Source organism: Castor canadensis, chromosome 13 (assembly GCF_047511655.1).
Source record: "Castor canadensis chromosome 13, mCasCan1.hap1v2, whole genome shotgun sequence".
In the NCBI taxonomy this organism is placed as follows: Eukaryota; Metazoa; Chordata; class Mammalia; order Rodentia; family Castoridae; genus Castor; species Castor canadensis.
The window spans coordinates 36,772,354-36,786,420 of NC_133398.1; the positions used below are offsets into that span (position 1 = coordinate 36,772,354).

The following is a 14,067-nucleotide window of genomic DNA, read 5'->3' on the forward strand; positions in this document are numbered from 1 at the left end:
AGAAAAAGGGCTGAGGTACCTGCTTTGCCACCTGTCCTGTGGGTGCCAAGTCAGTTGCTCCACCACCCCACCTTAGGTCTCAGTCTTTCTGTCTGCAAAATGGCAGCAGGGGTTGGTCAAGAAGAGCTCCCAGAGTCCTTCTTGCATTGATTCCTGAGCATGAATGAAGGGAACTGTTGTGGACTCCTGAGATCCCTGCTTCTCTAGCAAGGCCATGTCTTTCATTCACTCAGCAAATACTTTAGGCCTGTGCTATTCTGACCTCAGAGTACAAAGATCTGATTCCTAGAGAGTCCACTCTGCACAGAGAGTTGCTGCCACTGAGGATGAGGGAAGCACAGGAGGGCTAGTCAGGGCAAATCTCCTTAAGTCACCTCACTAGTACTGTCAGACCTGTTTAATCGGCTCCCATGGAGAACATAAATAGCTCTGATGGGTATAGTTCATGTGGGGGCTGATGGGCCCCCCTCTAGCAATGCCTCATGTGAAGAGACACAAGGGAGATGTCCAGTCCAAGGTAGGGAGGGAGTGAGCAGAGGCAGGAAGGAGTCTTTTGTCTGCTGCTGTGGTGTTCTGGAAAGTCTTTCAGTGATGGATCTAGAAGGGCTGTTGGTTCCAGGGAACATTCACAGGCTCAGACCATGTACTGGCTTGGATCCTCTGGGGGAGCATTAGTCAGAGGTAGCCCTTCTCCTGTGGCTACCAGTTAGTGCAGCTGGGCTCCCAGTCATCTACCAGTGTGCCGCTGGGTGTTCCGGAGACTCAGGCTGGCTCTGGTAGCCAGTGATCACTCACCCACACCCCTGGGCCTCTTCTGACACATCTACCCCCTGCCTGTCCTCAGAGTCCACACCCAAAGGAGGCTGAGGTTCCTTCCCCTCCACCCAGTCCATACCTAGCCCCAAGACCACCTCATTCCCACCACTTCCCAGTATGGCTGACAGTGGCAGTATCTCTTTCCTTCCACAGGGGTGGGGTCTTCCCCTCATTGCCCAACAGCAATCACAGAACAGTGTGATCCCTCCCTCAGGGTGCAGGGGACAGTCTTACTCATGATGACCTTGGTACATAGAAGTGGCAAGAGGGTTCTGAGGTGCTGCGGACCCCTCCCCCCCCCAAGAGATAGACACACTACAGTGGTGTCTCCCTTACACGGATCCACTACCTGGGGATTTCTTTCCACATGGTCTGGAAACAAGTGCCTTTGAATGGTTGATTGGCTTCTGAATTTATTCATCAAGAACCTACTGTGTGCCATGCCATGTGGTGAGACAGGCTTTCTGGGTGATGGATACGAGGTCATCCCTGCCTCAAGGAACTGGGAGCCTGCAAAATACCAGACTCTTGCCACTGGAGTGGCCACCTGTGGAGGGCCAGGGCCTTCACCGCCATGTGTCAGTGCCAGGGCCGCTGGCACTGGACCACTGAGAGGAGCTTCCTGTATCTTCACCAAAGGACAACACTGGTTAGGAGGGAGAGAATCCCAAGCCAGATCTGGAGCCAGAGGGTCTGAGGTGGGAATGTCCCCTCCCATCCGTCATGGGCTGTCAGGGGATAGGACAGAGGCTTGGTGGTAGGAGGCTGCATACTAAGGACCCAGCAGAAGCAATGGGCAGAAGTGGGGCAGTCCAAGTCGTATTCCAGGAAAAGACAGCCCAGCATGTAGCACCTCTTCATCTCACCTCCCTGAGAAGTTCTGGTTTCCCAGGGATAAGCCACAGTCCTGACTTGGTTCTTGCTGAGTACAGCCAAGGCATGTGGGGTGTAATTGCATACATATGTGTGTGTGTGTGTGTGTGTGTGTGTGTGTGTGTGTGTGTGTGTGTGTATGTGTGTGTGTGTGTGTGTGTGCGTGTGTGTGTGAGTGTGTATGGGCAATGAGGGGTACTGGGGGGAATGCTGGTGTTCAGTGAGCAGACGTGACAAAGGTGCAGATGTTTCCGGGAAGCTGTGGATGAGCAACACTGCTGAGATGCTCACCCAGTGATTTGTTGCTTTGATTCCTCAGGCCGAGACTTGGCGAGCACGACCCTTCCTGGATACCCTCCACACGTCCCCCCCGCTGGACAGGGTAGCTACTCAGCGCCGACACTGACAGGGATGGTGCCTGGTGAGTTTACACTATCAGCATCCTCACAGCAGGCCTCGGATGGGGTTTCAGTAGGTGGGGGGGCATTACCCCAAACAGCCTGGGTGACCTCCATGTATCTGAGAAGCAGATCTGACTAAATCAGCAGAAGTCAGCTCAGCCTTTTCCTGCAGCTGGGTCTGCAGTGGGACTGGGACAACAGTGGCCACTCTGGGGAGAACATCAGAGAGAAGGTCCCCTGTCTGTCACTTAAGCAGCCCTTTTTTGGCCACATGGGATGTCAGAACACAGAGGGGTGCTGGACTAGCCAGTTGGAGGGGCTTCCCTAACCTTCCCTCCATCTCCCCATCCCCAGTGTTGTGTGTGACACAAACCAGAGGGAAGGCCCTGAGGTGCTTTTGGTGGTGGCCTTACTCTTGGAAGTTGAAGACAATATGATCAAGACAAACAGGTTGTTGGCTTATCACTTGATTCTAAAAGAACACCATTGAAACTTGATCCCCCAGCTAGTGATGTGTCAGTTTCAAGAAATTTGAAAAGTAGGTCACCATGTCAGTCTCCTTGCATTGTGGAGGCACAACAACACATCCTCAAGGTGCTGGCTGGTTGTATATTAAGAGAATTAGCGTAGCAGAGATACCCAAGTATCCTTTGTGAAAGATACTTTTTAAAAACTGGGAAAAATAGGGCCACTGTCGGATGTTATTACACTTTCTTCATGGGGTGGCATAGTCACTTGTTTCACAGGGACCACACCACTCTTTTCCACACCTGGGGGCTCTGAGGGCTCATCCTCTTCTGACCCACGCCATCGACCCTCTGGGCATTTTACAAAGCACTCCCAATCCCCACCCACTTTCTCTTTGGAGCCCCACAACCAGTCTTAGAAGTAGAAGGAGTCATTCATCCGACCTTATTGGCAAGGCAATAAAGAAAGAGGCTGGGATGAGCCTGAGTTACCCAGCAAGTGGGAGGCAGGGCCACCACTAGACACCAGTAAGAACCACCCTTATAACAAGGTAAGAGAGACCCCCGCTCTAGAAGCTGCTCTTAGAAGGTACACTCTGGCCCTTCTGGGGCAGTGCCCTGCTCCCTTGATGTACCAAAGTGATTCCCAGGGCCAAGGGGACATGTCCATGCTCTTCCTTACAGCTCACCTGGAGACCTACCCAAGTAGAACCCAGCCCCTTCCAGCCTCTTCCCCAGGCTGTTCTTCTGAAGGTACCCATATCACTGGTCTGTATGCCTCTGAATGGGCTCTTTGTGGATGCCATCAAGAGCTTGGATGTGAGGCCTGGGTGTCCCACAGGTGTGTGTGAACCCCCACACAGTGATGAGTGGAACCAAGGGCCAGGAGAGTGGCAAGTCAGGTCATGGTCATGTGGGCTTTGCCCTGGCACAGAATGCCAAGAGTCCCAGAATTCTAAATTCCATCTCTGCCTTTCAGGTTGTGCAGAAGATGTATTTAATAAGGTAGGAGGATGGAGCATATTTCATTTAACGGTTTGTTAGTTTGATTTATGCCTTTTAAATATGAGACATATGGGCTCTGGCCTCTGTGTGTACTCTTGGCCTGGGTCTTGCCAATGCTGGGGAGACTTGCCAGGTTCCGCAGCAAACCTTTCCCTTTTCTGATGCAAAGATGGGCCCATGGCAGATCCCAGGGAAATAGTGTGTGTCAGGCCCTGAGGAGGTAGGACATATACCATCCTCATCCACCCAGGCTCCTTGTTTCCCATCCTTTAGCGGGTTAAAATGGATCCCAAGCCATAAATGAATGGCCCTGCTCATTTCTGTAGCACTTTATAGGATGCAGAGTTTTCCCTAGAGCCCTTTGACACAATGACTCTGAGGTAGGGCTAGCTCAAGAGTTTAGTGCCCATTTCTAGAGAAGTGAGGGAGCAGCTCGAGGCTGCACAGCTTACACGTGGGGATCTTGGCTTTGGTGAGGTGCTCCTTCCCCTGTGCTGTGCTGCCCATGTGCTTTCTGAATTGGTTGACTCTGGCTTCTCAGTGTGGGCAAAAGGGGAGATAGTGACAGATCCAGGCCTTGTCCCATGGGCATGTTAGCAGGTGAAGCTAAGGCTACCCACCTGGCCCTTCCAGCTCTCCTCTATAAACCCCCAAGAGGCCAAGCTCAGAGAAGCAGCTGAACTTTCTCAAGTTTATCCAAACAAAGCCTGCCCTCTGGCCCCATGACTCCTGCAACCCTAATTACTAGGCCTTGGGCTTGGCAGAGCCCCCAGTGGGAACAGATAATGTCTCCTTGTCCATTAATGGTGGCAGCAGGAGTCACAGGACTGAGCAAGGGCACAGCTTAACTAGGTCTGCTGGCATCAGCTAAACAGGGGTGGCTATTGGTCCCCTGGGACTCAGCCCTCTGGCACAGAGGGAAGGTACACAGTGTGGAGAGAGAAAAAACAAGAATTTTGGCAGCCAAGCCTGCTGTCCAGGAGTCTCTGCTTTCTTCCTTCTCTCTGCCTGTGACCCTTCCTTCTCTTCATTCTTCTCCTCTCCTCCCCCTTCTTGCCTGGCTCACTGGTTTTTCTTCTCCTGCACCCCAGCACTTAGTGCCAGGCCTAGCATCAGGGCTGGGATCCCAGCTTAGTAATTATAGCCCTTAGTTCCTGATTCCCAGGGTCCCAACCAGTATCACATCTTTGGGACTCTTGTTTCCAAAATTCTGTTTCTTGGGTGACCTGTAGCACTACAACAAAATTACCACAAACTTGATGCTTAAAACAGTAGAAACTTCTTTTACAGTTCTTCAGCCCAAGAGTCTAAAATCAGTATTGCTGGGCCAAAGTCTTGGTGCTGGCAGGGTGGGGCTCCCTAAGAAGACTGAGCTCCACGTGACCCTTGTCATTCCTTGCTGAGGTTGCATTCTGTTGAGGCCAAGATCTTTAGATCTCTCCCTGCTCCATCTTCTTCTCACCTTCCACTCTGTATGTGCCAGTTCTCCCTCTTCTTCTCTCTCCTAGGGTACGTGCGCATTTAGGACCCACTAGGATAATCTCCCCCATCTCAAGATCTTAGCTTCATCCCATCTGCCTAGACTCCTGCTACAAATAAGGAACTGTCACATATCATCAGGTCCTAGCAGTCAGGGCCTGGATATACCGCAACCTGTTTGAGGATTTCAACTTGGTATTTGTTCAGATTTCTGATTCTTAACCTCTTGGGCTTCTGAGCCTGTGAGGTATTTACTTGATTGGACCCATTTCATAGATCCTGAGGGCCTGGTGTGTTTGGAGAAAAGAGCTGGCAAGACTCCGGGATAGCTGTTGGCCCTGTTTGCCTGGCTGTGGGGCAGCTGCACTGCCATTGGTTGCAGTAATGGTTAGTGGTTTGTGGTTGGCTGCAGTGTGGACATAGACTTTGGGAAGCACTTGGCTGGCACTGTTTCCATTTGTAAGTAAAGCCTCCCTTTATAATGTTTGCTTTCAGGACACACAGAGGAAGGACTACCTCCAAGGTACCCTTGGACAGTTGAATTTTGGGGCCTGAAAAAACAGATGTAATGTTGTGTATTAAACATCAGCTTGTTGGCTTGAACTCACACTTGCTTTGAATCCTGCCTGCCCCTCCAGCTCCAGGGCTCCCCAAGTCTGCCAAGCACAGCTTCTTGTGCTTCTGAAGTGTTTATAGACTCTGTTTCTGCAGCTCTGCAAACTCTGCACAGCCTTTGCTGATCAGTTACATTGAAGAAAGCAAATCCAGCGTATTATACCAGCTTAGACTGGAGACAGTTTTCAGATTTTATTTTCTTTGAGTCAGCAAATGCCAAAAGTTTTGCACCAGAGATTCCCTAGTGTCTTGATGGGTATAACTGCTTGATTCCTGCCTAAAGGTATTTGTGTAACCTCATAGATATTGACATGGCATTTGAAACTCTTAAAAATTCCAGGCTAGAGAGAGAAGAAAGGGGAGCCCATTGCCCTTTGGCTTCAGGGAGTCTAAAAGCAAGGTAAGCGCCTTTGAGAACCAGTCAAGGGATCATGTGCCCCTCTGCCAGTCCCTTACCTGACTCTTGTTTTGGGGTTTTAGGCCAGAATGCCATCAAGTCCTGATAGTGTCATTGTCTTTCTTCCCTGGGCCACTGAAGATGCAGAAGCTGGTGGAGGGGAGGCTAGTCACAGTAATGTATATGAAGGAACGTGACCAGGTCCCTATGGTCTTAGGCGCTGTACTTTGCCATGGGTTGGTGAACATCATTTCTAGATGTCTTGCAATGAGGTTACTCTCTGAACTGATGCCTTTTGTTTTCTTGAAGAAGTGGGAAGTAAGGAGGAGGGATGGAGTGGGAGCTTGAGACCAGAGAGGATGTCTGGACCTGCTGCAAGGGTGGGGCAGGCATGGGGCCCACTGCACTCTGGTAGGAGGAATGAGGTACTTGCTCCTTCTTGCCTCAACTTCTGTGGCTTCCTTTGCTTGAAGGCCTAACCCTTCTCTGCCCAGCCTGCCTGGTTTCCTAATGCCCTTTTGTTATTTTCCCTGCTCAGAGAGGCCTTCCCTAATGACCCGAATGTGTTTGTTCTCTATCACTGCTATAACAAATTACCACAAACTAGTGACTTAGAACAATAGAAATTTGTTCTCTTCCAATTTTGGAAGTCAGAAAACAGGTCTCACTGGCTAAGGTCAAAGTATCCATGGGAACGCCATTCCTTTCAGAGGCTTCGGGAGAGAATTGTTTTCTTTCTTTCACTGCTTGCATTCCTTGGCTTGTGGCCCCATTGCTTCATCTTCAAAGCTAGCACTGTCAGACCGAGTTGTATCATGCTGCTATCTTTCTTTCCCCTGCCTCCTTCATGTAGAAAGACTTCTGTGATTACATTGGGCTCACCTGATAATCCAGGATAATTCCTGATCTTCATTACAGCCAATAGCAACCTTAATTCTTTCTACAAACTTAATTTCACTTTGCCATGGAACTTCACATATAAACAGGTCCAGAAATGAGGATGTTAGACATTTTTGGTGGGGGATTATTATTCTGCCTGCTACATACTGTTTAAACCAGGACTTCCACCATTCTCTTAGGCATCCTGTTCCTTTCACTCATATACTAAGCACACTTGGGGTAATATAATGAGTGGTTTACCTGTTGTCCTGGCTTCTGTTCAAGTCTGCATGGTACATGGCTGTATACCAATCAAGGCTGTGTGTGCTCTGCTTACTACTATATCTTTGCTTGCTGGCAGATCACCTACCGCTTAGTAGCACTCAGAAAACAGCGATTGAAATAAAAATGGGGAACTTCAGGCAGGGCTACCAGTGAGAGCTCAGCCCAATCTGGTGTGTCCCCAAGGAGTCTAGGGCTGGAGCAGTGCAGCTAGGGATGCTGGGGCTGACCAGGGGCTGGGCACAGCAGGACTGCTGGATCGGCAGCCACGTGGTATAGCAGAGGCAGCCTGGGTTATGAGCACAGACTCTGTAGCTACACTGCCTAGTTCTGAAACAGACCTGCTTCTCAGTAGTGGGGTGACTTGGGCAAGTTATGTAACTTCTCTGGGCCCTAGTTTCCTCCTCATCTGAAAGGGAGGTGGTAACAATAAATGTGAGTGTTAAATAATGGTATATATGTAAAACGGCTCTGAACTTTGCCTGGCGCATATTAAGAGCCATATGAGTTTCATTATTATTACTCTGATGACTCCCACAGGGGTCTGAGCTGGGTGTGCTGGTAAAGAGAGAGACCTAGCACAGGCTCAGCTAAATCTCTCCTGAACTGTAAGCATCAAATCAAGACTCATATATATATATCGTTCCTACTCTTTAGGTCTGGCTTGGTATTTTACTAGAGGTTAAAAAAAAACGATTCCACACAGGTCCACAGGCATGGTTGGGACCAGTGAATGGGAGTCACCCTTGTATAAGGAGCCTTCCACAGAATTAGAACAGAAGCTGTTGGAATAGGCAGAAGCCAGTGAGGACTTAGTGGAGGGGGTATTAGATGGGAGATGTGATCAGTGCCTTCCCGGTACTTCCCAAGCTTGAACCTCAGGTTCCAGGGTACTTGCTCAGAGAATAAATGACCTTTGTTCTTAGCACTGCTTCTCATTACCTCTGACTTTCTTCCTAATCCCTCACTGTGGTCCTGGTGGCTATCTGGCCTGGGCACTTCCCAAGGCCCTGGCTCACCTTTGCCAATCTCCTCCTGGGCTCCCAAGTGCACACCTGTTGCTGTTCTAAACTCTTTGCTGCCCTCTAGTGGCTTCCACTCACTCAGTCATGCCTGGAGTATAGAACGGATAGCCAAGCTGAAACTGCTTGGCCATTCATTTGTTCATTCATTAACTCTTCAACGTTTTCTGAGAGACAGTGGGTGTCAATTCTGGGCTACGTGTGCGTTGCAGACACACATTCTGCCCTCAGGGAGCTCACAGTCTACACATAAAAAAAAAAATCATCCCTACTTGTTATTCTCAGAGCTAAAACCCAGGTACAAAGTACCCAGAAAGTCAGGGGAGGGGCTGCTGGGCCAGCAGTGTGTGGGGGAGTGGGGAACGGGGCAGGGAAGACTTCCAGAGGAGGTCATTTGAGCTGGAACTTGAAAGGTTGATTTGTGAGTCCAAGAAGTCACTGTTGGGTAAGGGACCTGTGTGTGAGAAGCCCTGGAGGGACCAGAGAGCGCAGGCATCAGGCAGGCGCTGGGAGTGACTGAAGCATTGGAGGGGTTGGAAGAGAAGAGCCAGAAGAGCAGACTGGGCCTCTGCCTGCACCAGTCATGCTCCCTGAAACCCTGTGCCCAGAACAGTACATCTGCCAGTCGCATCAGGCTCTGCACAGGGAGATCTGCACAAGAATCTGAGACATGAGTTCGCCTGTGCATTCACAGGGTGAGGGACCAGGACAAGGATCTGCAGTGGCCTAATCTGTAAAGTCCCAAGGTACCTTGAAGTGATGCTGGGATGGGAGAGAGGACCAACACCCATCCTGGCTTTCTGAGCTCTTGGCTACACTTGGGGAGAAAAAAAATTGCAAAAATAAAGCCTCAGAGATAGAAAGGATGTTGGGTTCTGATTTTAGCTGCCAGACACTCAGTGTGAGCTTAGGACATGATCTTAGGACTTCCTGTGCTCGTTCTTTCTCTCTCTCTCTCTCTCTCTCTCTTTTTTCCTCCCCTTCTCCTCGCCTTGGCAGTACTGGGGTTTTGAACTCAGAACCTCACTTTTGTTAGTCAGGTGCTCGATCACATGAACCACACCCCAAGCCCAGTTATTTTTCCAGATAGGCCTCCAGTTTTTGCCCAGGGCTGGCCTACATCTCCCTTATAGCTGGGATTACAGGTGTGTACCACCATACCTGGTTTACTTTCTGCTCTCTCTTAAAACACAGGGTAGGGAGTGGGGACACTGGACTGGATGCTCCCTAAGCCCTAAGGGGCTTCCTGGTCTTGCCACTCAAGGGCTGCTAAAGCAGTAACATCCATGCCTGCTAATGTCACTTCCTGGCTAAAGTGTAGGGCTCCCTGCACCCTGTCACTTTTGTTCTAAGTGGGCTATAAATGCTTCCAGTTCCCTTCTGGTTCGGGACTGTGCTCTCATGTGTGATTCAGTTAGAGCTTCAAGGAAAGAACCTGAAGGTGTACTGGTCCTATACACTTGTCACCATGCCTGTATCTCAAAAGCCCCCAAACTGCCTTGTAGGCCAGAATTGGCTTTCAGGGCCTCTGCATCTGGGCTGGGCAATCAGACTTGGGAATCTGGAACCTTAGGGCCAGAGAGGTAGCAAAGATCACCAGGATTTGTTCCGTGGTCATAAGCAAAGTGTCTCTCTGGGGAGCATAGAGGTGGGAAGGAGGCACATCCCCGGCTCTGTCAGATGCTGAGAAATACTGTTTTTCACACACATCAGACAAAAGCAGGATCCTAGGTGATAAAGAGTGCTCTGCCCAAAACCAATGTCCCTGGCTTGCCCAGGAAGTGTTCAGTACTGCTGCACCTCAGAGCTGGTGGTAGAGGATACCTTCATCTTTGGAGCTGCTTTGGGTCAAGGTCACATTCTTCCTGAGTCTCCAGCGCCTTCTGATGGTGACTGGCAGGACGCAGACCCAATGCCCCGTCCCAGTTGTGAGGATGTGAGGCTATATGGACTCCTGCTTCCTTTTGTCGCCCCTGTTCTGATATGTCTCTTAAAAACAAAAGCATTGGATAGTGATGGAGATCAAGGTTACGTGGTCAGGATTTATGTTAGAGGAAGTCAGAGTATCTGTGGCCAACCATTCAGCACCCTGCCCCTGAGGGTGGGATGTCTGGCCGTGCAGAGAGCACGGCGTCCTATGGAGCATGGATGGCACCGTTGGTCTCGGGCCTTGTCTTCCTAAGTCCTGATGGCCGAGTCAGCTTCTGACCAGAGGTACAGTGGACGTGAGTCCAGGAGCTAAACCCTAAGGTTGGAGAAGGACTGCAGCCCAGGGGTGCCATTCCCAGCACCTGGCCCCATGGAAGTGGTGGAGCTCTTGGCTCCAACCCTGAGATTTAAGGCACTCAGCTATGAATGCCTCTTGGCACCATTTCTTGCCAAAGGCCAGCCATGAAGGCCCATGGAAATTCTCTGGTTATATGGTTGAACTTTGGTTGGAGGCAAACAGGGAAAAACTGTTATGGGGCTTGGATTACCTGGGAGTGGGGTGAGATGGGAGAGGCTGGAACTCTGGGAGGAGCCAAGTCAAGTAGAACCGCACACCAGGGCTCTCCATGCAGGAGTGTCCAGGGCTCAGACCAACCTCTCTAACCACTGGACAGCAGCAGTCTGCCCACTTGAGGCATAGGGCCCAGCTCACTCCTGTTCATCTTCCTGCTTGTTCTCCATTATCTGTGAGTGCATCTTAGCCCTGCCAGACCTGAGCCCCTGTAGGAGGAGGCTGGTGTCCTACCTGGGACTAGCTAGGGAACCATGAACAGGGGTGCAGGGACCCAGAGAGGTCCTAGGCTAAAGGTATAAAAGCTTTTCAGAAATTTTCAACAGTCCAAGGCCTGAACAAAACTCCATTTGCTTCTATTCTAAAATGGAAACTGGAAAGCTGGCATTAATAAATGTTATATGAAATATCTACATGTTGTAACATTAACTTCATTAACTATTAAATTGAGAGCTCATAAAAATTTCATTGCATTTGAAAACAATTTTTAGATTAGATTTTCTAACTTTGCAAGAGTTTCTAAGTCTGTATCTTGATTGCTAAGAAATTGTCATGTTCTGGGGCCAATTAATTTCAAGAGCAAAATGATCAAAATAAGCTTTTGCATTTTACAGCAGAAATTATTACTGTGGTGTATTTGGTGTGCTGCAAGGTGGAGTGGAGGGGGGCCTCCTTAGGATGGTAACTGGGTATCTAAGAAGGAGGGACTTGGGAGAGACCTTGACTTCCTATTGAATTCTGTTGACCATAATAAATAATGGTCAATATTGATGATAATCTATAAGGGCTTTGAGCTGATCAGGTGTCAGTAGCCATCTCTCCTCCCTCCCCCTCTCCCTCCTTTCTTCAGACATTAATTGAGCATCTATGTGTGCCAAGCATAAGCCTAAGGATTCTTTGTTAGGCAGTCAGTAAGGGCTGGGAAAAGAGGGATCCAGCCTAGATGCAGGTTGTCAGGGGTAGAGGGCACCAGAACTTCTATACAGAGGGTGGGAGGGGCCCTGTCTGCAGGTGCTTTACAGAGAGTGTGCTAAGATTGAGAAAGCGTCACTGTCTACATCCAAGAATAGGGGATGTCAGGGACACCCTAAGGTCTTCCAAGTCATCCATGCTGCTGGCCTTGGTGGGGGGAGGGGATCTAGGAAGGGACAATTATCAGGATTGTTATTGAAGGGGGAGGAGGGAAAATGAGCTGTTTGGTGGTTGTGGAACAGTGCATCCAAAGTGGGTTCTGAGATCCACTTTGCTCCTGTAGACACCAGAGTCCTTCCAGACCCAACTGTAGTCTACTAGGGCTGTCTACATTTTACTCCCTCTGACTTGCTAGAATTTGCACCCCCCTGTCTCCAAGACCTCGTCAGCTGCCACCCCTCAGCTGGACCAGCCACTGCTTCTAATCCTGAAAGGCATTCCATCTGGGTTATTTCTATCCAGAGTCTAAAACTATCAGGGACAGTGAAAGCCAGTGAGGGCTCCAACTTTCAAAGGGAGCGTGCCCTTAAATGAGGCTAAATCACCCACGCACATAAGCTAATTCTACCAACAAGTCCTCTTGGCCTATTCCCCCAGTCTTAGGGGGCACATACCCATTATCCCCAGTTACCATTTGAAAGCACCTGTGAGGTTGAAATGTTTCTCCCTGATTTTCTGTTTGTTTGTTTTTTTGGGGGGTGGGGGTTGGCAAAACTGGGACTTGAACTCAGTGCTTTGTGTTTGCTAGGTGGGTGCTCTCCTGATGTGTTTCCAGGGCATACCTGGGGCTTGGAACTGTGTCTTAAGTTCACCCAGCCATTGTGCCCATGGAGTCTGAGGGAATGGAGCCTATCTGCTGGGCTCTGGGACAGGGAAAGAGCTTGGCTTCTCTGGTGCTCCTTTGGGGCTGCAGATGGCCTTCCTGACCCAGAGTCCCTTCATGGCTCAGGGAAAGCCCTTCCCACTGGGACCCCAGGGAACTCACCCTTCAGATTCTGGTACATTCCCTTCTCCCTTCCCGTCTCCACCTGTCCATGTTGGACCTGCCCTCCTGGGCGCAAACCAAGTATCCTCTCTTTCAGGAACTCCCCCGCCTCCCTGCACCAGGGTCCTCCGCTCCCCTTGACTGCCTCAGTCAGTTTGGTCAGCATTCTGGTGACCAAGTGGTCCCCTCTCCTGGTGGCTTCTGAGGTCAGGACCTGCCTTCACCCGCTCTCCAAATCCTCTACCCGCCCAGTTCCTGCACACAGTTGGTGTTCAATGCAGACGGGTGGAATTTCTTTGAATACGGCTCACACCCCTCCTCCTCTCGTAAGGGCTTAGGATCCAGCATGTAATTAAACAGGGCTTGAGCTCCACTTAGGCACGTGCCTCCTCCTTCCAGCATTTGCTCTGTCTTCGCGCTGGAGGACGCTGAGACAATGGCCCTTGTTACCCTCGGTTTGAGCTATTTATTTTTTTTCACTTTTCCCTCCTTCCACTCTCAGGGGACTCGCCTCTCACCCTCATCCCTCATGTTTTCCCTTTCACTTGACTGTCACTCTCATTGTCCTCCCGGGGGCCAGGAACGCGGGGTGACAGGCAAGGGGAGCCCAACCGGGCCGGGGAGGCTGGAAATATAGTCATTAATGGGACCCGCGAAGCCCAGATGTCCTCCCTGAATGCGGGTAATTTGTTTTTAATGAAAAACCACGCGGTGACCCTGAACAAATGAATTTTCTTTATAAGGAGTCTATGTGCAGAGGCTCAAATAAAGGACCTGCGACATGAGACTTACATCCAGGGTTGAAAGAAAGAGAGGAAGAACGAGAGAAGGAGCAAGAGAGATAAAGAAGGAAGCAAGAAAATTTAAAGTGACAACTTCGTTGTCATGTCCTTTTGTCTAAAATCCAGGTCAGAAATGCCTTACACATTGTCCTGCCAGGGCAGGACACAGGATACTTGTGACCATTTTGAGGTTTTGTTCATGGCTAAGGCTAAGAGCCCCCATCTGCACAGAATCTTGCAATTTCCAAGTTTCTGTGTCATCTCAGTGGGTCCTCATGGTAGTCTGAGGCCAGCATTGGGTGTTAGCCCCATTTTATGGAGACGAAAACTGAGCCTTAGGGCAAAGGGTTGGTTTCAGGTCACACGGCTAGCTAGTGGTTGAGTCTAGATGACATGTGACTCTTAGACACGCTGTGTTCAGGTCTAGAAATGGCCTTTCCCATGTGGCACCAGAAAAGGCCATGGCCCAAGCAGGTCTAACAAAAGGTGAGGCACCCTGTCTGTAGCAAGGGGTCCTGGATTGAAGCCAATCCCCAGAGGCCCTAGAATTATGCATAGAGACTTGGGGACTGTCCAGCTTTTCTAAGAGCCC

The 14,067-nt window shown here is 50.0% G+C and overlaps 1 protein-coding gene across 4 annotated transcripts in view; it reads left to right on the plus strand.

Annotated features, from left to right (window-relative positions):
• Positions 1-14,067, plus strand: part of Pax5 (paired box 5) — a 189,487-nt gene that overhangs the window by 146,310 nt on the left and 29,110 nt on the right. For all 4 annotated transcript variants that reach the window (XM_074051446.1, XM_020158166.2, XM_074051449.1 and 1 more), the window contains exon 8: positions 2,009-2,110. In XM_074051446.1, the coding sequence (XP_073907547.1) occupies positions 2,009-2,110 (102 nt within the window). The remainder of the gene's footprint in view (positions 1-2,008; positions 2,111-14,067) is intronic.